General features: G+C 45.9%; 2 protein-coding genes and 1 long non-coding RNA gene across 10 annotated transcripts in view; 2 read left to right on the forward strand and 1 right to left on the reverse strand.

The window, feature by feature from the left end:
• Positions 1–10,606, reverse strand: part of TP53INP1 (tumor protein p53 inducible nuclear protein 1) — a 25,074-nt gene extending 14,468 nt beyond the window's left edge. The window contains exons 1-3 of one of the 8 annotated variants that reach the window (XM_055286822.2): positions 8,836–9,076; positions 5,150–5,245; positions 452–713 (exon numbers count right to left, since the gene is read on the reverse strand). In XM_055286822.2, coding sequence (XP_055142797.1) covers positions 452–563 — 112 coding nt within the window. In that variant the 5' untranslated portion in view covers positions 564–713; positions 5,150–5,245; positions 8,836–9,076. The other 7 variants (XM_055286823.2, XM_055286824.2, XM_055286825.2 and 4 more) reach the window with 7 other exon arrangements.
• The window catches only part of NDUFAF6 (NADH:ubiquinone oxidoreductase complex assembly factor 6), a 185,057-nt gene that overhangs the window by 45,528 nt on the left and 118,261 nt on the right, over positions 1–21,268 (forward strand). The window lies entirely within an intron of this gene.
• Positions 9,237–20,168, forward strand: LOC134737236 (uncharacterized). Its single transcript, XR_010121928.1, has 3 exons — positions 9,237–10,026; positions 17,962–18,146; positions 20,119–20,168. It is a non-coding gene; the product is annotated as an uncharacterized lncRNA (long non-coding RNA).

The raw sequence follows: 21,268 nt of genomic DNA on the forward strand, positions 1-21,268 counted from the left end.
CATATCTTCTTTTATTTAGTTCAGAAACCCATTTATATTCATCTATATGACTATAAAATTATTTCTGAGCATAGAAATTTTGTGTGTGTGTGTGTCACTATATGGGATGGATTATGTTGGCTTTGCAGGAGTGATTTTAAGACTGTTTCTATTCTGCTGAATAACTATGTAATGAGACACATGGGTTACTACTTGTCTAATAAAAGGGTCTTCTATTGAAGTGCCCTTGATCTAATCAATCTGTAAGAGTTGCAAAACTAAAGTCTGATGTCAGTCAATTTCACTGACATTATCTAGCACAGTTGGTTTCCTGCAATTTTTTAAAGACAAACTCCTGCTTACTTTTAAGGCTGAAAACCCCTCAGTTATTGGTTTCCTTATGCAAAAACTGAGATGCAAGTTTCCATTTTTACTGTGAAGATCAGCCACCAAGTAACCAAGTGTACCTTACCTATGAAGTCAACAAGAATCCATTCATCATCTTCTTTCTCACTGAATTCTGGTTCTTGGTTGGAGGAAGAACTGACTTCACCCACAAACATTTTATTCAGCCTCTGGAACATTGTTAAGGCAAGACTGAGAGTTTGGCTGGATGTCTTTTATAGCTGAGATTTCAAAACCTTGTCTTTAGTTGGCCCAATGGTACCGACAGGAGATTAAAGTGCACAGGGTGCTTATTCAACTTAGGTGAAAAGCAAGAAGAATCATTATCCCTAAAATAAAACAGAAAAAGAAAGTTATTTCAAATCAGCATACACATATATACATAAGTACATACACATACACACATACCCTTAGAAGAAAGCATATGCCTTGGCCTACATTCTACAGCTATTCTCTTTCTGCAGGAGTCAAACACAAGAAATGCAACATAATGTTTTGTAAATACTCTTACTCAAATTCAACCTATAAATATCTTAAAATGTGAAATAAAAGGGAAAGAGTTGGTTCTTTTTCATATCTATGCTTTTATAATAAGGGATGAATTTGAATAATATCCTTCAAACTTTTCTGCAAGCAGATGAGCAAATTCTAGATATTAACAGTCTTGCTATATGTTATTCAACTGCCCAGAAGTCCCAGCAACAGTGCCTGGTGACCACCATTATGCCAGGCCCTCACCCTTCTCTGGCTCATTTTCTCTTCTACTCTGCACTTCTTGTCTGTAACTGTAAGCACACCTGATTACACTTAAAATCTATAAGCCCAGCAAGCATACTTTGACCTTCTAAACAATTCCTATAGCTGGCATGAAGAAATTTACACTGTAGGAAACTGAGCTTGGCCGAACCTAGAACTGGAAACACCCTTCCTGTGTAGCAGCTCAGCAGGTGGGTGCTGGGTCAGCCACCTGCATTCAAACCCTGGCTGGCTGCTCACTTGCTGTGTGAGTTAGGAAGTTATGTGACTTCAGCTGGCAACAGCTCCTACCTTAGGGAGTTCTGGTGAGTTCTAAATGAAGAACTCCAGGCTTGCTTGATCTTGGAATATTTATCCATTTCTATCTGGCTACTTGATGGGCATATCAAACCAAACACATACCAAAGATAGGTTTTTCCCCCCCCCACAAACTTATTCATATACACTGCCCTTCATCCCTTTCTCAGGAAGCAGCAGCAGCTGGCAGTTATTCAGGCCAACACCCTAGCAGTCACCCTTCACGCTTTTTTTTTTTGAGACAGAGTCTTGGTCTGTTGCCCATGCTGGAGTGCAGTGAGGCGATCTTGGCTCACTGCAAGCTCTGCTTCCTGGGTTCACAGCATTCTCCTGTCTCAGCTTCCTGAGTAGCTGGGACTACAGGCGCCCACCCCCACACTCAGCTAATTTCTTTTTTTGTATTTTTTAGTAGAGACAGGGTTTCACCGTGTTAGCCAGGATGGTCTCGATCTCCTGACCTCGTGATCCACCCACCTCGGCCTCCCAAAGTACTGGGATTACAGGTGTGAGCTACCGCGCCCGCATGCCTTTTGCTCCCTCCTACTCACCCCTCATCGCAACCATCAGCAAGTCCCGTCAACCCCAGGAGCACAGGCAGCTCGAATCTGCCTGCTTCCCTCCACCGCTCTCATCCTAGTTTAAGCCAAACTGTTGTCTCTGAGACTTTGCCAAAACTGCCTACTAGACAGTCTCCCTGATCCTACTCTTGTTAAAGGCAATGGACTTAGCAAAATACTTCAAATAAAGTCCTCAGTCCAGGTCAACTATTATTCTACATGTATTTACTGAGCACCTGTTATGCATCAGGTGCAGTGCTGGGCACAGGGGAGATGGCTGTGAACAGGGCCCTCCCACAAGTTTAACAATCCAGTGTGATGAATGCCATGGAAGAAGTATTTGGTGTTCTCCAAGCTACCTGGGTGGACTCCTACAATAAATGACTTTACTCTTGAGTGGCTGAGGTCAGTAATGGAGGAAGGGGGCAAAGGAACACTATGGAAGCCTGTGCATGAGTCAGAATGTGGCACCTTCAGTACCGCTCAAGGTCCAGAGGGAGGGTCACAATAGCAGGCTAGGGGAGCTGAGCAGGAACCAGCTCCTGCAGGGCCTTGTAAGCCCGGAAAAGGGGAAGGGAAAAGTCAAAGACCCAGGTTTCTGGCTTGGCCAACTGAGGGGATGGTGGAACCATTTAGGGAAATAGGAATGAATCCTGCAGAAAGTACAGGTTAGGCATTTCGAACATGGTAAATTGGGGGAATATGCAAAATAATGCAGTTGGAGATGTCCAGCAGGCAGCGGGATATAGAGCTTTGGAGCTCAGGAGTGTGGTCTCAGCTAGGGGCACAGATCTGGGAGCTGATGACACAAAGATGGTGATAAAAAGCATAGGAATGGATGAGGCTAGGTGTGGAGGCTCATGTCTGCAATCCTAGCATTTTGGGAGGCCGAGGCCAGAGGAATGCTTGAGCCTAGGAGTTGGAGACCAGCCTGGGCAACAAAATAAGAACCTGTTTCTACAGAAAAATTTTTAAAAATTAGCCAGGTGCAGTGGTGTGCACCTGTAGTCCTAGCTACTTGGGAGGCTGAGGTGGGAGGATCCCTTGAGTCCAGGTTCAAGGATGCAGTAAGCTATGATTGTGCCACTGTACTCCAGTGTGAGTGACACAGCGAGACCTTGTCTCAAAAAAAAGTTATATATATGGATGAGATTACCCAGGGCTGAAGAAATGCACCTCACTAATCACCACCTCTTTTCATCACAAGCATCAGCCTTGAATCTACAACTTCAGATTCCTGACAGTTCGCTTTCAAAATAATCTTTAGCTGTAAAAGTAGTTGGGATCTATAGCTAATGAGATTCCTGGTTCAGTTCCTTGTGTGTAAACTGGACTGCTACAGTTGTTTGGCACACTACCACACAAGTAAAACATTTCAAATAAATGACATTAGAACACTTTGTGGTCACAATTCATCTTCTTCAGCCATTAATTATTAAAAATAGGTAAACAGGAAGTGTCACTTGCATAACCAGTCTTCCTGAAACCTTCTGGAAAGTAGCACAGCCAAATCATGAAGGCTGGAGCTGTAGCAGAATTCAGTCAGCTTTATGCTCTATGTAAGAAAAATCAGAAGAAAAGTGTAGTTTGTTTGTTTGACCTGCTGTGGTGCGATAGTTATATCCCAAAATGAGTTATCATAAGGTCTGATGTAAATAAAGATTTTTGCGGATACATACTTGGAGGGAAAAAGATATTTTCAAAATCCTTCCTCCATTTATTTTAAATTGTGGATGCAGATATTGGTCCCACGTACAATTCTGTGTCTGCTGAACCAGTTGAGAGAATAAGCCCAATTCTGCAGAGCATGGTGCTGGACTCTAGCCCTGAATCAGCTAAAGCCACTGGGAGGGGAGAACCACACAGGGGAACCTTTGCTCGTAGTGAACGAATGCCTTGTCCCCAACCTGTGATGCTGCATGAGAGTAAGGCCCTGGGGCCCAGGTCAGATAACTGGCAGCTATAAGGCCAAAAACATTGCTGGGGCCACTGCAGCTGTGACAGCTGCTGGGTTCCCACATGCAAATTGCCCCTTCTGGCCACAGGTCCAAACCCGGGAAGGCAGCTTCTGCCTGGAATATATGCAAGTAGCAAGTCAGCTACAGGAAAAGCTTCTCTGGAGGAGCTTTCTAGGGAGCAGTACAAGTCAGTGCTCTTTTGGCTTCCCAAAGTCAGAGGCTGCCTCCAGATGTCCCATATCTCTGCAAGGACAACCAACCTTGGGCGATAGAGTGTTCAGAAGCCCAGCCAAGTGAGGGAGGAGCTCATCCTTCATCTCACTCAAGCCACTGCTGGTGTTTACATGGCACATCTGCTGACACCCGTGGGAAGAACACAGAATGGAGTTCCTGGGGAGGGTTAAAGGGGCCTGGCCATCCACAGCAGCAGTTCTGGCTGTAGCTCTACTACAGGTGGCTGGAGCTAAATTGGCCCTTCTGAGCTTCAGTCTCACTGTTGGGAAAATGGGGAGACTGCGCTGAATCACCTCGTCCCTCTCTTTCCCCACAAACTTCTAGCACAAAAAAGTGAGGCTGGTTTAACTAGCAAAGCCATGTTCCTTTGGCCCTGCTTTCCGCAGGTGTCACAAAAGGCAAGGAGCTATTGGAGAGATCCTCCCCCCATTGCTAAAACTGTCCACTGAGGTAGCCACCAGGCACACTGTGCACATGAACACTTGAAATGTGACTAGTATCATCGAGAAACTGCATTTTTCATTTTACTATTTAATCCATTTACTAAGTTTAATCCAGTTAAACTTAAAAGCTGATAATTTAGTTTTTTGAAAACTTTCAAGTATGTTTGGAACAGTTAGGGTATGTTAATCTACTTTTTCACCTATAAATTTTATGATGTCTAAATATAGATCAAGTACTTCAAATGAAAACTTTGTATCTGAATTGAGATGTGCTGTATGTGTAAAATACACACTGGAGTGTATTTCAAAGACTTAGTACCCCCCAAAATGCAAAACAGTTTTTATACTGATTACATGTTGAAAAAATAATTTTAGTATATTAAATACATTAATAAAATTAACTTCACCAGTTTCTTTTTCCTTTTTAAATATGGCTACTAGAAAATTCAAACATACATGTAGCTCACATTATCTATTTCTGTTGAACAGGGCTGTTCTAGAAAAAGTCTTAAAGGCCTACCCTCCTACTGATGACCCAGAGATTGTCCCTGCCCAGTCACTGCTACTGTTGACCTTGGCTCCTGCCCAGGGATGGAGGCTCTCAATTGGGCTGGTTCTACGTGGAGGTAAATGGAAAAGTAGAACTTTAGACGCCTCTCCTCCCCAGATCATCACTAATATTCACAACGCTAGGGCAATCATAGAACGAAAATAAAAATTCCAGAGAAAGCATGTGTCCTAAGAGGACAAACTTACAAATACAGTTCTGGAATTCAGCAAAGAGGTGAAGCAAAGAAGGTTAGGTGAAGTAGCGCTGTTCTTGGAGGCACCTGCAAGCTTTCAGCTTTAACCAGCCTCAGTCCAGCAGTTTCCCTGACAGAGAAAAGAATCCCTCAATACAGAAAAGAAACAAAGTGTCTGGGCCTTAGCATTTCAAGAAGGCAGCTTTGTCCTTGTTCTGCTTGGCTCAAAAGACCTCCATCCCTCCCTTTAAAAAATAAATTATGTCTTTTTAATTATAAACTGAACAAAACCACATTATAAAAAGTCTAGAAAATAAGAAAAATAAGTATTATTCCATTGCCTTGTTCCCATCACTTAACATATTGGTGCCTTTTCTTCTGTTTTTTTTCTTCTACACATAAGGCTTCTTTTTATCATAGTTATAGTCTTGTGAATGCACTGTTTTGTATCTCACTGTTACTTAACATTTTATCATCAGTGGTTTTCATATTATTACATGAGTAGAGATGCTTTGTAGGCGGAGAAAGGTGGCTGACTGAGTCTAATACTCATGGGGAAGAGCATTCTAGTTTGACCACTTAGAAAAGGAACTGCTAATTTGGAAGATCTTGTTAGCGTAATTTATTTTGTCACTTTTAAGATAGGTAGCCCACCAAGAGGCAGTATATTGTGGTACTTAAAGACTGGCTCTGAGGCTGGGCACAATGGCTCATGTCTATAATCCCAGCGCTTTGGGAGGCCAAGGCAGGAGGATCACTTTAAGCCAGGAGTTCAAGATCAGCCTGGGCAACAAAGCAAGACCCCATCTCTACAAAAAATATATTAGCTGGATGTGGTGGTATGTGCATGTAGTCCCAGCTACCAGGGAGGTTGAGGTAGAAGGATCCCTTGAGCCCATGAGTTTGAAGCTGCAGTGAGTTGTGATCCCACCACTACACTCCAGCCTGGTCAACAGAGTAAGACCCTGTCTCCAAAAAAAAAAAAAAAAAAAAAACAGACCCTGGAGTTCACCTGCTCCGTTTGAAATCTCGGCTCTGCTACTTGCAACCTATGTGAATTCAGGATATTTACTGACATCTTGGTGTCTCTGTTTTCTCATCCTTAACATGGGAATGATAGTTATAATACCTACTTCACAGTGCCAGTGTAAGGATTAAGTGTATACTACTTAGAATAGCAGACCTCGGTAAATATTAACTACAAGTTCATTCAAAGCCAGTTGTGAGACTGTCAACAAGTCATTTAGCATCGCTGCATTTGAGATTCTTTATCCATAAAATGTCTACTTAATAATTAGAGCTACAATTTACAGAATGCTTATTGTATGTAACAGGGCCTTGAAGTACTTATTTGTCCCATTTTACTGATTAGGAAACCGATGAGGAAACCGAGGCTGAGGAATTAACTAACTTGTTCAAAAGTGACAGAGTTGGTTGGGGTGGAGTCAGCATTAGGGCAAAAATCCTTCTGATTCCAATTCCTTGTTTTCCCTATACATGCTCTTTTAGGCTCCCAGTCTCAACTGTGGGTCTATGAACTTCAGAAAACAGCCCTTTTCAGTTAGTTTTGGCTGCCAGTAGGCGGCTCCAAAAAACATTAAAAAAAAAAAAAAAAAAGCCCGCAAGTTTGATGATCTAACTTCTAAATCTGTGTACAGTTGTGGTTCCTTCACAGTTTCAGGAAATCAGGTGGCTAAACGTACCGTCATTGAAAAGCAGCTTCAGAATTATCCTTCTTTTTATCCCACCCTCTTCCACTACTTTAAAAATGTGCAGATTCTAGTAATTTAAAATGGGTTTTGAACTGGAGAAAAACCAAGCCAAGAAAGTTATCTCTGCTTGTTCCACTTATATGAAGACTAGATTCAAGTAATTTAAAATGGATTTTGAACTGCAGAAAAAACCAAGCCAAAAAAGTTGTCTTTGCTTGTTCCACTTATATGAAGACTGTTCAACTAGTATGCAAGGGAGGTTATTCCCCCAGGGATCCACCCGTCTGCCCCTAAGGCTGAAAGACAGTGGACAAATACAAGAGTAAGTGGTAATTCACAGCCTGATAATCTTGAATTTTGAAAGCAGACATCGGAGGAAGCAATGGCAGAAAAGAACAAAAGATAAGATGAGAAAACAAGACCTTGGTCATAGAAATTAGTAAGGTCCTGGTTCCAGGCGGGGCCTTTTAAAATTATGCTGCCAGTTCAGAAATACACTGATTGCGACTTAAAAGCTTCCCAGTGCTTTCCACATCTGCAAATGAAAATGTATTTCAATTACCAAGCTGGTGATTTCAGTATCTTGGGGGAACTCATTATGACTTCTGTTCAGTGACCCCAAGGGTCACATTGTTCCCCCTTTTCCCAAAACTATTGTGCATTGAGAAAAGGGTCTTTTAGCAATTGATGCCCAAGTCCTTGGGAGTCACACTTGTAAAGAGGCTCTTCCTTAATCCACTCTGTATTGGAATTAACCTACTGAGCAGATATAATCAGGAAATACAAGCAAAACAGACTCTCCAGGTAAAATTCGGCTGCCACTTTGAAATACAAACACCACTTCCTTTTATTAATTGGCTGTGTGGCCTTGAGCAACTTAATCTCTCTGTGCCTCGGGTTTCCTATGTGTAAGATAGCCGGGCCTATTTCATATAGGGTTATTATGAGAATCAACTGGGGCGATAAAGCAAAGCCCCCAGCATAGTATATGGCACACACTCAGCGCTCAGTAAGCGTGAGCGATCCAAAGGATCTCAGTGTTAAGGGCCAAGGAGAGCGCTCTTTCCACAGGAGCAAAGTCAGGTAGCGAAGACTGAGTTCAAGCCAGGTCAAGGGACAGGCCGCGGACAGGCGGGGGCCGGTGGCCGGGTCACGGAGCAGGTTCCCCGTAGCCGCAGGGCCTCCGGAACTCGGAGGGCAAGCGCAGGGGACGGGATCGCAGGGCCGGGACAGAGCGCCGGGCCACAAACCCAAGCGCCGCTGTCTTCGGAGATGCGTCCCGGGGGTGGCCGCAGGAGCCCCGACGCCGAGTCCCGAGCGGGCGGCCCCATCCAACGGCTGAGAGCAGGCAGAGGAGGAGGAGTGGAGGGGAGTGAGGAGGAGTGAGAGGAGGAGGTCCCGCCGCGGCCAAGAAAACAGGCCACGCTCGGGGGAGGAGGCAGAGACTAAACACCCAACCGCCGCCCAGCGCCGGGGCCAGGCTGGGCCCTTGTCCGCGCCGCCGCCGCCGCCGCCTCTGTCGGCTTCCGTCCGCGCCCTGGGACCCGGGGGCCGCCGAGGACCGACCCACGGGGTGGGCGGCCTGGCCCGGCGGCGGCGAGGGTAGGCAGCGAGGGGGCTCGGAGAACGCGCAACCGGCGCCCCGAAGGCAGGGCGCGCGGCCGGCCCCGCCGGGCTCGGGAGCGGGCAGCGCTGCCGCCCCAACCGGCAGCGAGGCGGCCCTGGACGTCCGCCCGCCCCCCGGCACTTACGTGGGCCCGGGCCGTGCGGGGCTGCGCGGGGAGGGGGGCGGCCGCCGGCTCGGCGGGGAAGGACGCGGGCGGCGCGGGACTGCTGAGGTAGCTGCGGTGGGGCCGGGCTGCGCTGCACCTCGTTCAGGTACCCGGACGGCAGGCGCGGGGCCGGCTCCAGCCCTCGGGTCGCTGCGCCCAGGCCGGCCAGTCCAAGTCCTTTTGTTGTTGTGCAGCGCTCGCAACAGCTGATCGGCCGCTCCGCCCGCCGTCGGGCGCCGGGGCCCCGCCCCGGGCCGCGCCAGGCCGGGCCCCACCAATCGGCGGTGCGGGGGCCCCGGGGCCGCCCTGCGAGAGGTTGTCACCAACGCACGTGACCTGGCGCCCAGCCGGCGGCGCGCTCAGCTCCGAAACAAGCCCGGGCAACAAAAACCGGGATCTGAGCGTGGAGGCCTGGGCGAGCGGAAGAGTGGGAGAGAGGGGCTAGGCCGGGGAGGGAAGCGCTGGGGCCGGGGCCGGCTTCCCAGGAGCCGGCGGGAGCCGGGCGCGTAGGAGGCGGGCGAGGAAGAACTCTTCGGCAGAGGTGGAGCTCTCCCTCAGCGACCCCTCTCGCCGAGTGAGGGGTCGAAGGTTTGCGGCACAAAGGGCGCAGAACGTTTTTTTCTGTGAGAAGAACATTAAGAATCCTGGGAGGGCTGGGGCTAATGCCTCCGAGAGCCCCATCTGGCCAGCCTAGGGTTAGACGTGTAGCCAGGGTGCTGGGAGGGGGCCGCCGCTGGGCCCCAGATAGAGGGGTGGAGGCCACTCAATCATGGAGCCAGGCCCCACCTGCTGTAGAAACCGCCACCGAGAGCCGGCCGGGCTTGCTGCACGCTCTGGATTCCGCCTGCCCATAGGCGAGGCACAAGGGACTGCGAGACCAGGCCTGAGGGCAGAGAGGTCAGCAGGCTCGGGTGGCTCTGCTCCAGCGGACAAGCGCACCGGGCGGGAACGGCCGCCTCCCCAGGCGCTGCAGCCCAGCTCTCATGTGACCCAGGGAACTTAGCCCCTCTGTTCTGTTTGCATACCTGCAAAGTGTGGGCATTCACGCCGGGCCTGCCAACTCACCAGGTTATTTATAGTGACAAGAGAGTGAGACAGTGGGCTTGAAAGTGTTTTCCAAACCAAGGCTTTGTCCCACATATAGGTGGATTAACTGTCTGGCAAAGGCAGGTGAGTAACGTTGATGCCTGTCAGCACTCATGTGGATACTGTTTGGACTGGGATGTAGTTCTTTGACCTGGGATGAACTGTATAGCAACCCTCGAGGGTTGCCTATCACACATTACAGTATCTGAAAGACACTCACATTCTGACCCTCACAATGTAGTCAGTCCATTTCCAACAATACTGGTTTTAAAGGATGTAAATTGCAGTGCAGGGAATTGTCAGACACCAAGGAGTAATGATCAAAATATGATGGTCATTGGACCTTATCTTGGGAGAAAGAGCTAAAACTGTGATCTATATAGTCTCACAGACTTGAACATGCTTTGGATTTTAGGTTTTTGCAAATCAGGCTTGTTCTAATATTTTCTCCCAAATGCTATGGTAGGAGCCCCATGATCTCTTGTTTCTCCCTAGAAGAGGCCATCTCCACATTCAGAACCAAGGTATGATGACAATTACAAGGGGCTAATTTTTAAAAAGAAGGCCTACCTTTTTCCAGTTTGATAAGGTTGATCATGGTTAAAGCAACATGTGAAATCATCATTTTGTTATGATAGAAAAATTCAATATGAAGTAAATCATTTTTCCAAAGATGACCACAACAGTATCGCCATCATGAAGTGGGTGTATTTTTCTTCCCTTTGAATCTGGGCTGACTCTGTGATTGACCAATAGAATGTTGCAGAAAGAATGTTCTAGGACTTCCAAGCCTCGGCATTAAGCAAAAGCATTAAGCAAACCCCACAGCTTCTGCTTTGTACTCTGGAAAATGCCAGGCACCCATAAGGAGAGATCACCCTGCTAGCCACAGGGAGAGGCTATGTGAAAAGAAAGAGATGCCTGGCCAGCTCTAGCTCTTCAGCTCATCCCAGCTGAGCTACCAGACACATGAGTGGAAAAGCCCTTAGGAAGTTCCAGCTCCAGCAGACACCATAGGGAACAGAGCAGAGATAAGCCATCCCCACGGAGCACTGCCAAAATGACGGCATTGTGAACAAATAAATGATCATTGTTTTAAGGCACTAATGTTGGGGTAGTTTTTGTTTTGTTTTGTTTTTTTGTTTTTTTTTTTTTTGTTTTTTTTTTTTTTTTGAGGCAGAGTCTCGCTCTGTCGCCCAGGCTGGAGTGCAGTGGCGCAGTCTCGGCTCACTGCAAGCTCCGCCTCCCGGGTTCACGCCATTCTCCTGCCTCAGCCTCTCCGAGTAGCTGGGACTACAGGCGCCCGCCACCACGCCCGGCTAATTTTTTTTTTTTTTTGTATTTTTAGTAGAGACGGGGTTTCACCGTGGTCTCGATCTCCTGACCTCGTGATCCGCCCGCCTCGGCCTCCCAAAGTGCTGGGATTACAAGCGTGAGCCACCGCGCCCGGCCGTTGGGGTAGTTTTTAAAGCAGCAATAACCAAAACGCAAAGCTTACAGAAATGCCCATCACAGGTCAATGACTCTAAACTCTATCAAATAGTGTTTGTGATGAAAACATCTTATCTCAGGAGTCACTTGCTTTCTGTTTACTCTCTTGCTGATTTATAATCTTCCCACCTGGTGCTTGTTTATCCCAGTGGTGCACCAAGGAGGGAGTGCCTCGGGGCAGCATAGGTGAAGTCTGTCCCTAGGAGGGAGGAGTACTTTACCACGACATTGTTTGGAACTGTTGGAGCATAATTATAAAAAGCAAACTGACTTGTAGTCAATTTTATTTTAAAATTCTTTGCAGACACACAAATTTACTGTGTACTGCCTGTACCTGGGGTGGATCACTCCTGCTGCCTCCCTCCCTGGTGTGCCACTGGTTTACATAAATGCTTGCAGTGAAACTCAGGAGTAATGTCATCTCCATAGCGTAGAGCTGTCTGGATACAACCAAACTGTCAAATTACACAAATGCAAGCAACGTTTTCATCTGTTCACTGACAAAGACTCAGCCAGGTTGCCTGCCTGGGCAGATCCAGTGAATCCAACCATCCTTTAATTCACAGAATAATTCTTAGCGTGTTGCTATAGTACCCGCTTCCAGGCTGACCCCCTGCTGTGGGGGTGACCCTTTCCCCATCTGTCAGAGTCCTCCTGTCTGTTTTCCATGGAGCTCAATACACTCCCTTATCTACCCTAACAAAAGGGATTCAACCTCAAGTTTTGTTTGGAAAACTCGCAGTGCAGGACCACATTCACACCAACAAACAGATACAATGCAACTAATGCCTCTGCCTCCTGCTTATGAAAGCAGGCTGTGGCCATAACCCTGCCAGTTGCATCGAGGCTGCTAAAGAATGTTGTTTGCTACCAACCTGTAGGATGGCTACTTGGGGCAGCCTCAGAACACAAGGCAACAAGTTGTTCAGTCTGTACTGAGGAGAATGGCAAAGTGAAGTCCACTTAGGTCATTTTCTATCTACCCATCAACAGTTAGGATCTGCTGGGCTTCTACCATGGACACAGCATGTTGCCAAGTGACTGGGAAAGACAAGAATTTTTTAAAATTGCATTTTAGATAAACAATCACTTAGCGTTCCAGTGACATCTGTTGTCTTAAGGGACGAAAGGGTCTGTCTGGGTCTCCAGAAATCCTGGAACAAAGAAGGAAGAGATTCTGTGATTTCTGCTTTCTGAAATAAAAACAGAAAACAGACGTTTAACTGGGCTGCCAGTTACCATCTCAGAAAGGAGTCAAGAATTATTCCAGGGCTGTAATAGCTTTTCAAGACCCTGCAACCTTTGTGACTTTTGTATGTTTGTCTGTTTGTTTAACCCTATTTCCACATGGTAATTAGAAATAAAATCCTTAAAAAGGGTCTGTGTGCTGGCTGAGGCAGCAGAAAGGAAAAAGGAGGTGGGCCCTCTTCATTCAGTAACCAGTGCTAGGGGGGAGTCCCCAAGAGCTGGAGTAGCCTGCGCTGGATTGTAACTAATGATCGCTTCAGGCCTAGAGTATTTTCTCTAGTTTCTGGAAAGTCCTTTCAAGGCTTCTTAGTTTCTGGCTGAATGTACAGATAACCCAATTATTTATATTAAAACTTAGAGCAGAGGCTGGGCACGGTGGCTTACGCCTGTAATCCCAGCACTTTGGGAGGCTGAGGCGAGCGAATCACCTGAGGTCGGGAGTTTGAGACCAGCCTGACCAACATGGAGAAACCCCATCTCTACTAAAAATACAAAATTAGCCAGGCGTGGTGGTGCATGCCTGTAATCCCAGCTACTCGGCAAGCTGAGGCAGGAGAATCGCTTGAACTGGGGAGGCAGATGTTGCATGAGCCGAGATCGCACCATTGCACTCCAGCCTGGGCGACAAGAGGGAAACTCCATCTCAAAAAAAAAACAAACCTTTGAGCAGAAAGCAAGGTCATCCCTTACTAGATATGGTCTAGAGACATGATACAGAATGGCCCTTCATACACCACCCTAGCTCCAAGGAGCCGTGAAGCTTGAAGAGGCGCACTGTGTGGGGCAGATGTGACTCGTTCTTGGGGTGGTTGTCAGAGATTAGTTGAAGTGTGTGAGCAAACGGCTTTTGTAACTCCCACTGCCAAAGCAACTTCTTCACTCACACTGCTACTTCTGGGCACTGCCCAACAGTCCACATATGCCAGAGGCAACCCGAGGTGAGTCTGTAACCATGAATTGCTTTGTTAGGATGACAGCTTGAGTACAAGCGCCTTTCTGCTCTTTTCAAAAGGATGCAGACGATATGGTTACTACTTACATAAGCCACACACTGCCTAAGTAATCTACCCATTTAAGGAAAGCTTGTTTATTGGATTCTTTTTTTTTCTTTTTGCATGAATGAACTACCTTAAATATCCATTTCATTTTGCAAAATAAATTTGTGCTTTTAAATGTCCATGTTTCTCATGGCTTTGGCAAAGCCAGGCCTAAACGTTTTGATCATCCAAGGCAAGGTTTTTTATTTCTATAGTATCCTTTCGGGGCCTCTTTTCCTGCTTTATTCCTCTTTGATAGGAGCAGGCATTTATTTCTCTTAAATATCCATTACATTTTGCAAGATGAATTTTTTTTTTTTTTTTTTTTGAGATAGAGTCTCGCTCTGTCACCAGGCTGGAGTGCAGTGGCGTGATCTCCACTCACTACAACCTCCGCCCCCCAGGTTCAAGAGATTCTCCTGCCTCAGCCTCCCGAGTAGCTGGGACTACAGGCGTGTGCCACCACGCCCAGCTAATTTTTGTATTTTTAGTAGAGACAAGGTTTCACCATGTTGGCCAGGATGGTCTTGATCTCTTGACCTCATGATCCGCCTGCCTCAGCCTCCCAAAGTGCTGGGATTACAGGCATGAGTCACCACACCTGGCCTATTCAACAATTATTTAATGAGCACTTACTCTATGCCAGGCACCAGGGATATAGCAGTGAACAAAACAGATAAAGTCTTGGCCCTCAAGAACCTTCCATCTAGTAGAGGAGATACAATAAACAAATATATAATTTAGTGGGTGCTGTGAAGAAAGATAAGCTGGGTAAAGGGTTAGAGAGAAGTTGGTGGGGAGGTAGTGTGGTCAGGAGGGCCTCTCTGAGGAGGTGGCATTTGAGCATTGAGAACCAAAGGGCATAGAAGAGTGGTCCAGGAGCAGGAAGAGCAAGTGCAAAGGCCCAAGGTAGAAGAGTCCTTACTGTGCTTAATAGCAGTGCTGTTCTCAGGCTACACAGTGTAACTGAGGATTTGGCATCATCTGGTATCTGATGGTAACCTGACCAGACCCATAGTTTTACAAGCTGAAGAGCTGTAGAACTTTGAATTCCTTTGCTGTCTTCTTGGTTTTTCCAACACTTCCAGAAAGGCCCACAGATCTCTGAGAAGTCACTTTTTGTGTTTATTATTATAACGTGGAACTAAATTGTAGAGCCCTGAGAATAGGTCTCACAGAATGGGCCTCAGGTAATCAATTCTGTTGCATGCTGGAGATAAATACACTCTGTGCTGTCTGGTAAGGAAGGAAAGAACAGATAATTATGGAGTTCCTGCTCTGGAATGGGGACAGTTGCTTATCTTCTAAGTGCCTCAGTTTCCTCACCTGTAAAAGAGGGACAATAATACCAGCTCAGAGACACAATAAAGGCAGAAAGGTGCCTGGCACATGTAGGTCTTTGGTAAGTGTGTGTTCTTACCAGCACATAGACCCTTCTTGTCCTAGTTCATTTTGTGTTGCTGTAACAGAATACCTGAGAATGGGTAACTCATAAAGAACAGAGATTTATTTCTTACAGTTGTGGAGTCTGGCAAATCCAAGGTCGACAGACCCACAGAAAGGCAAGAAAGCATGTGCACACACATGAGAGGAAGGGGGTCAAACTCATCCTTTTTATCAGGCATCCACTCCTGTGATAACTAACCCACTCCTGGGATAACAGCATTAATCCATTTATGAGGCAGAGCCCTCATGACCTAATCACCTCTTAAAGGTCCACCTCTCAACACTGTTGCATTGGGGATTTAGTTTCTAACACATGAACTTTGGGGAACACGTTCAAACTATAGTGCTTCTCATTTGAAGTATTTTGTCTCTAATCACCATGTGGAAATAGGATGTTATTTATTTATCTGTTTCCCTTTTTTGAACCCCAAATAGATTAAAAGGAAATAGGATTTTAAAAGAAAATAAGAGGAAAAATGCTTAAAAGCTTTAATAACTTCTGAGAACTTAAGCCCCCTCAAACCATAAAATCAACAGCAAAATATCTTCATCTTCTTTAATAAGTCTATAAGTAGAAACCACAGAGGTGGTCTTGACCTATGCTTGAATTTGTGCCTACCTAACCTGCATTTTGTATTATGTGAATGTTTAAAGCCATAGTTTGGAAAAGCCATAGAACACACTGATATACCTGAGTTACTTTACCTGCTCAAACACAAGTGCAATAGAAACCAATCTATCCTGTAAATTAAACTCCTGGAAGCCATATAATCCATAACTCAGAACAGAATTTAAAGTGAGAAGCAGCTGAATCAGCTGAATCTAATGGTTAAGAGCCCTAATTCTAGAATCAGACCTTAGTGCAAGCTGAATGACTCTAGGCTTGACCTCTCTTAGCCTCCATTTCCTGATGCATAAAATGGGGATGATTAGAATGCCTCTTTCAGTGGTTCCGAGGTTAATGAGATAATGCATGTAAGCATTTAATACAATGCTTGGCACTATAGTAAGAGCTTATTAAAAGGTCATAAGAGTAACCTGAGTGTGCTGGGTTCTCCAGCGTTTGGGCAAGTGCTATATGAGCTGGGGGGTCAAGGAAGGCCTCTCCAGAAGGTGAATTCTGAGTCAAGCCCTGCGTGATGAAAGGGGCAAGCAAGCTCTGTGAAGCTCTAATCAGTGACTAGCAGCAGAAGGAACAGTGAGTGTGAAGGTCCCACCACACCACAGGGGTGCTTAGAGGACCAGCAGTGTGGCCAGAGTACAGTGAGGGAAAGAGACTGGAGAAGGAGACCAGATCAGAGAGGTGGGCAGGGTCTGGGTCAGGAGGGAACATGCAAACCAGAATGAAAAGTCTAGATTTCATTCAAAATGTGATGGGAAATGAAAGGATTCAATAATTTCAAAAGAATCCCTCTGGCTACTGTGTAGAAAACACTCGTAGTGGGTAAGATGGAAGGCAGGGAAATAAGATGCAGTGATTCAGAGGTTGGAGGGTGGGGTTAGGACCAGGATGGCAGCAGTGGAGGGGGAGGTAAATGACTGAGATAAAGGTTTATTTTGAAGATAGAGACAATAAGGCTGCTTAGTGGACTGATGTGAAATGTGAGAGAAAGAGAATCAAGGATGGTGCTTGGGGCTCTGATCTCCCACGGTGAACAATGATGCTATTAAAGGGAATGGGGGCCGGGCGCAGTGGCTCATGCCTGTAATCACAGCACTTTGTTAGGCTGAGGTGGGCAGATCACTTGAGGCCAGGAGTTCGAGACCAGCCTGGCCAATGTGGTGAAACCCCGTCTCTACTAAAAAATACAAAAATTACCCGGGCAGGGTGGCACGCACCTGTAATCCCAGCTACATGGGAGGCTGAGGCAGGAGAATCACTTGAACCTGGGAGGCGGGGGTTGCAGTGAGCTAAGATCATGCCACTACATTCCAGCCTGGATGACAAAGTGAGATTCCATCTCAAAAAATAAAAAATAAAAATAAAAAATGGGGAGAAACAAAGAAAGGATGAGGGACACACACTGAGCTTGAAATGCTTTTTATATCCAGGTGGAAGTTCCAGGGCAATTGAATATTTGGGTCTGGAGCTCAAAGAGGAGGTGGGAGTGGTGATGTAAATGTGCAACTTATCAGCTTTAATATTTTTAGCCATAGAACTGGATGGAAGGAGCTAGGGAGAGATTATGGACGGAGGAAAAGGCTGAAAGCTGGGCCCAGGGCTCTGACATTTAGAAGAAAGAAGATAAGGGATATCCAGCCAAAAAGAGTGAGAAGGGACAGCCAATGGGGTGACTGAAAAATGAGACAGCGTGGTGGCCTGATCCAAGTACTGAAACTGTCTTTGGAAGGAAAGTGTGACCACCTGCAGAGAAGCCAGATAGAATGAGAACAGTGAGGTGGCTTCTAGATGCAGCAAGATGGTGTATAGCAGATGTACTGATAGCAATAACTTCACTTACACATACCCTGAGAATGACCTTGTAGTCTAAGAAGATGTGTGTTTGGAGTTAGGAGCTGAGGAATGTGGAAGTGGCCAACCCAGAAATTCACTCATTATTCATGAAGGACATCTGAACCCCCAGGCCACCTCTTGGAATGAGGGTTGTACAGGGGAAAGAGGCTGTTTGTCTGGGGTTAAATGAAGGTTGCTGGGTGGAGGTTGCTAAGTGAAAATGCCATACAAACTGCATGCTTTTTACAAATGGTGGTGGTGCTCCTGTCCAGCTCACCGCATTGGACCATCCCTGTTTGTAAATCCACCCAATAAGCCCTATGTCTCGTTCGTTGTCTCCAGGTCTCTTCTTTGGCCTCTCTGACATGGTGCCAGCCCTACTGGAGTTAGCAGGGGTCCAGCACGACAGATGGTGGTCAGTGGTGACTTCGGCACAGGCAGTTCGCGAGGAGTGGTTGGTGGCCATGGAGTCCTGACTGGAGTAGGTTAAAAAGAGGGAGGAAAATCACAAGAAAGAGAGACTGGAGGTGAGGAAGCAGACATAGAAGGTCTAAATGTATTTACTTCTGGAGCTGCCATAACTAAGAACTGCAGATTGGGCAGTTTACAGAACAGAAAGGTATTTTCTTGATAGTTCTGGAGGCTGGAAGTCCAAAATCAAGGTGTTGTCAGGGCTGGTTTCTGCTGAGGCCTCTCTCCTTGGCTTGTGGATGGCTGTCTTCTCCCTGTGTGCCCACATGCTCTGCCTGTGTTGTCTGCATCCTAATCTCCTCTTCTCGTAAGGACACTAGTCATACTGGATTAGGGGCCACCCTAATGACCTCTTGATCACCTGTTTCAAAGCCCTATCTCCATGTATAGTCACATTCTTTTTTTTTTTTTTTTTTTTTTTTGAGATGGAGTCTTGCTCTGTCGCTCAGGCTAGAGTGCAGTGGCATGATCTCAGCTCACTGCAGCCTCTGCCTCCTGGGTTCAAACAATTCTCCTGCCTCAGTCTCCTGAGCACCTGGGATTACAGGCACACGCCACCATGTAGAGACAAGATTTTACCGTATTGACCAGGCTGGCCTCAAACTCCTGACCTCAGGTGATCTGACAGCTTCAGCCTCCCGAAGTACTGGGATTACAGGTGTGAGCCACCGTGCCCAGCCATGTATAGTGACATTCTGAAGTGCTAAGGATTAGGGCTTCAACATATGAATTTGTGAGGCACACAATTTAGCCCATAACACTAAGCAATTCTTAGAAATTTTGTTGTAAAGGAAAGCAAAGGATCAAAGTGGAACTAGATGTGAATGGAAAGACAGGGAGGTTTTGTCTCTACTTTGGGCTTTTACTATGGGAGGAATTACAACTACTGGTATTGCTGGTAAGAATGATATGGCAGAGAAGCTGAAACTGGCTGCCGGAGAGAGGGGGTGATTGCGGTAGCAAAGCCTGAGTACCTGAGAAGGGATGGGATCAAGAGGTATCCAATGACTTACTCAGGTCACATAACCTGTGAGTGATGGGGCTGGCACTTGACCTCAGGAATCCTCACTCCGAGACTCTCCAGTCCAACCAAGCTGCATTTCAATTCCTGTCTTTGAGAGCAGCAGTAACCATAACAATCTCCCAAGATGTAAAGGAGGAAACGCATTCACATATCAAATTACAGCTGTCCTGGCTACCTACATGCTAGGTACTCAAGGCTGGAAGAGGAGGAAGGAGGTCAGTGGGTTCTTGGAAGGGGAAGAGGACAAACAGATAAGACTCCATTTGCCTAATTGACAACTAAAACACCCTCAGGAAGTCAGTTCCAAAGGTGGTTGAATATTTTGAATCCCTGACTTAGCACTGGCCAATTTTTTTGTTGTTGTTTTTTGTTTTGTTTTTTTTTTTAGAGACAGAGTCTTGCTCTGTTTCCTAGGCTGGAGTGCAATGGCACATTCATGGCTCACTGCAGCCTCTACCTCCTGGGCTCAAGTGATCCTCCCACCTCAGCCTCCTGAATAGTTGGGACTACAGGTGCATACCACCATGCCGGGCTGTTATTTTTATTTTTTTTATTTTTTGTAGAGATGAGATCTCACTATGTTGTTCAGGCTGGTCTTGAATTCCTGGGCTCAAGTGATCCTCTTGCCTTGCCCTCCCAAAGTGCTGGGATTATAGGCATGAGCCACCATGCCTGGCCTGGCCTATTTGTATGAACTGACCTTGGCTTTGGGTTCCCACCAGTTTCGGATGTTTAATTTCATCAGCTTTTCATATGCAGATTATATTCTCTGTCCCCAGCACCAAGGAGCATGTGGTTTTACTTCTACAAACTCTCTTATCACAGCACTTGCATGTCCGAGTCCAGATGTTAAACAGATCGATCAATGAGTAAACCTTGGCTTCACATTTTGTGCAGACAAACTTAACCGAGACATATACAAACAAAGTCTCTTAGCTACTGCATAGCCTCTGTGTCACCAGATCTTTGCCTTAAAAACACTTCCTTCTTTTTTTTGGTAGCAGCTTTATAGAGATAAAATTCACATGCTGTATAATTCATCCATTGAAGACGCGCAACTCATTGGTTTTTGGTGCTTTCACACAGCTGCCAACATTTCCTTCTTGACATTGTGGTTTTCACCTGAATAGACAGGTCAAACTCCCAGCCTCAGTACGACTCTGCTATTTTCATCATGGCAATTTCCAAACCCGTAAAGGTTATCTGAAGGCAAATGTAGATATGACTGGGACTTCCCTGGTGCCTCATTAGCAGCTGATGACTTGTCTAAGTTCATCCGGTGGAAACTGCTCCATGTCTGTTATATGGGTGGCTGTTGTGGAACTAATGAACAAGGAATCAAGTGAACAGTTTTAATACAATAAAGGATGGATGCCTTGCTTGGTGCACAGACAACGACATCTCAGTATTTTTATTCCAAATGGCAGAACGCTAAATCCCTTTCATTTGTTTCACATCTTCTTACCAACCTTTCTGTTAAATGCTCCATTTCATTATCCTCCAAAATGTTTGTTTTGAAACCATGTATGTCTATGTCCTCTTTCCTCTCATGGAAACCACCTGTAGCAGCAACCACTGGAGCTGCTGCAAACATTTGTTTTTGATAACAGTGTATTCTGAACGTCTGTGGTTTCAATTTCTATTTTTGTCCCTGACTGTTGTAACTTTTCGAACAAACCCTTCATACCTTTTACGGGTAGCTTTGCTTTTCCCAGGCATTTGCACTCTGCCCAACACGTCAGCTACATAAACTGTGACAAGGCTATTGCAAGATTGCTCTATAATTATTACCCAAGAAAACATCTTGTGAGAGACCAAAACTCTAAAAGGCCAGTACATAGACATTTTTGGCCTTTTATTAATTATATGCAATCATCTCTGAACACAGAAACAGTGTCAAGAGACTATCATTCTTTTGGAATTTTGACCAACAATACAGAGAAGCAAAATAAACCACTCGGTCCCAACTAGAAAATTTTTTCTCTTATTCATCAGTGTTCTCCACTGACACATAAAATTCACCACTACACTTTCTCACATTTCATTTTTGTCTTTGAACTCCAGGCCTACCTCATACAAAACTTCTCCTCCTTCCTTAGTACCATCCAACCTTTCATTCATTCAATAAGAACTTTTACCATTTTAAATCAGTAC

Source organism: Symphalangus syndactylus, chromosome 7 (genome assembly GCF_028878055.3).
Source record: "Symphalangus syndactylus isolate Jambi chromosome 7, NHGRI_mSymSyn1-v2.1_pri, whole genome shotgun sequence".
NCBI lineage: Eukaryota > Metazoa > Chordata > Mammalia > Primates > Hylobatidae > Symphalangus > Symphalangus syndactylus.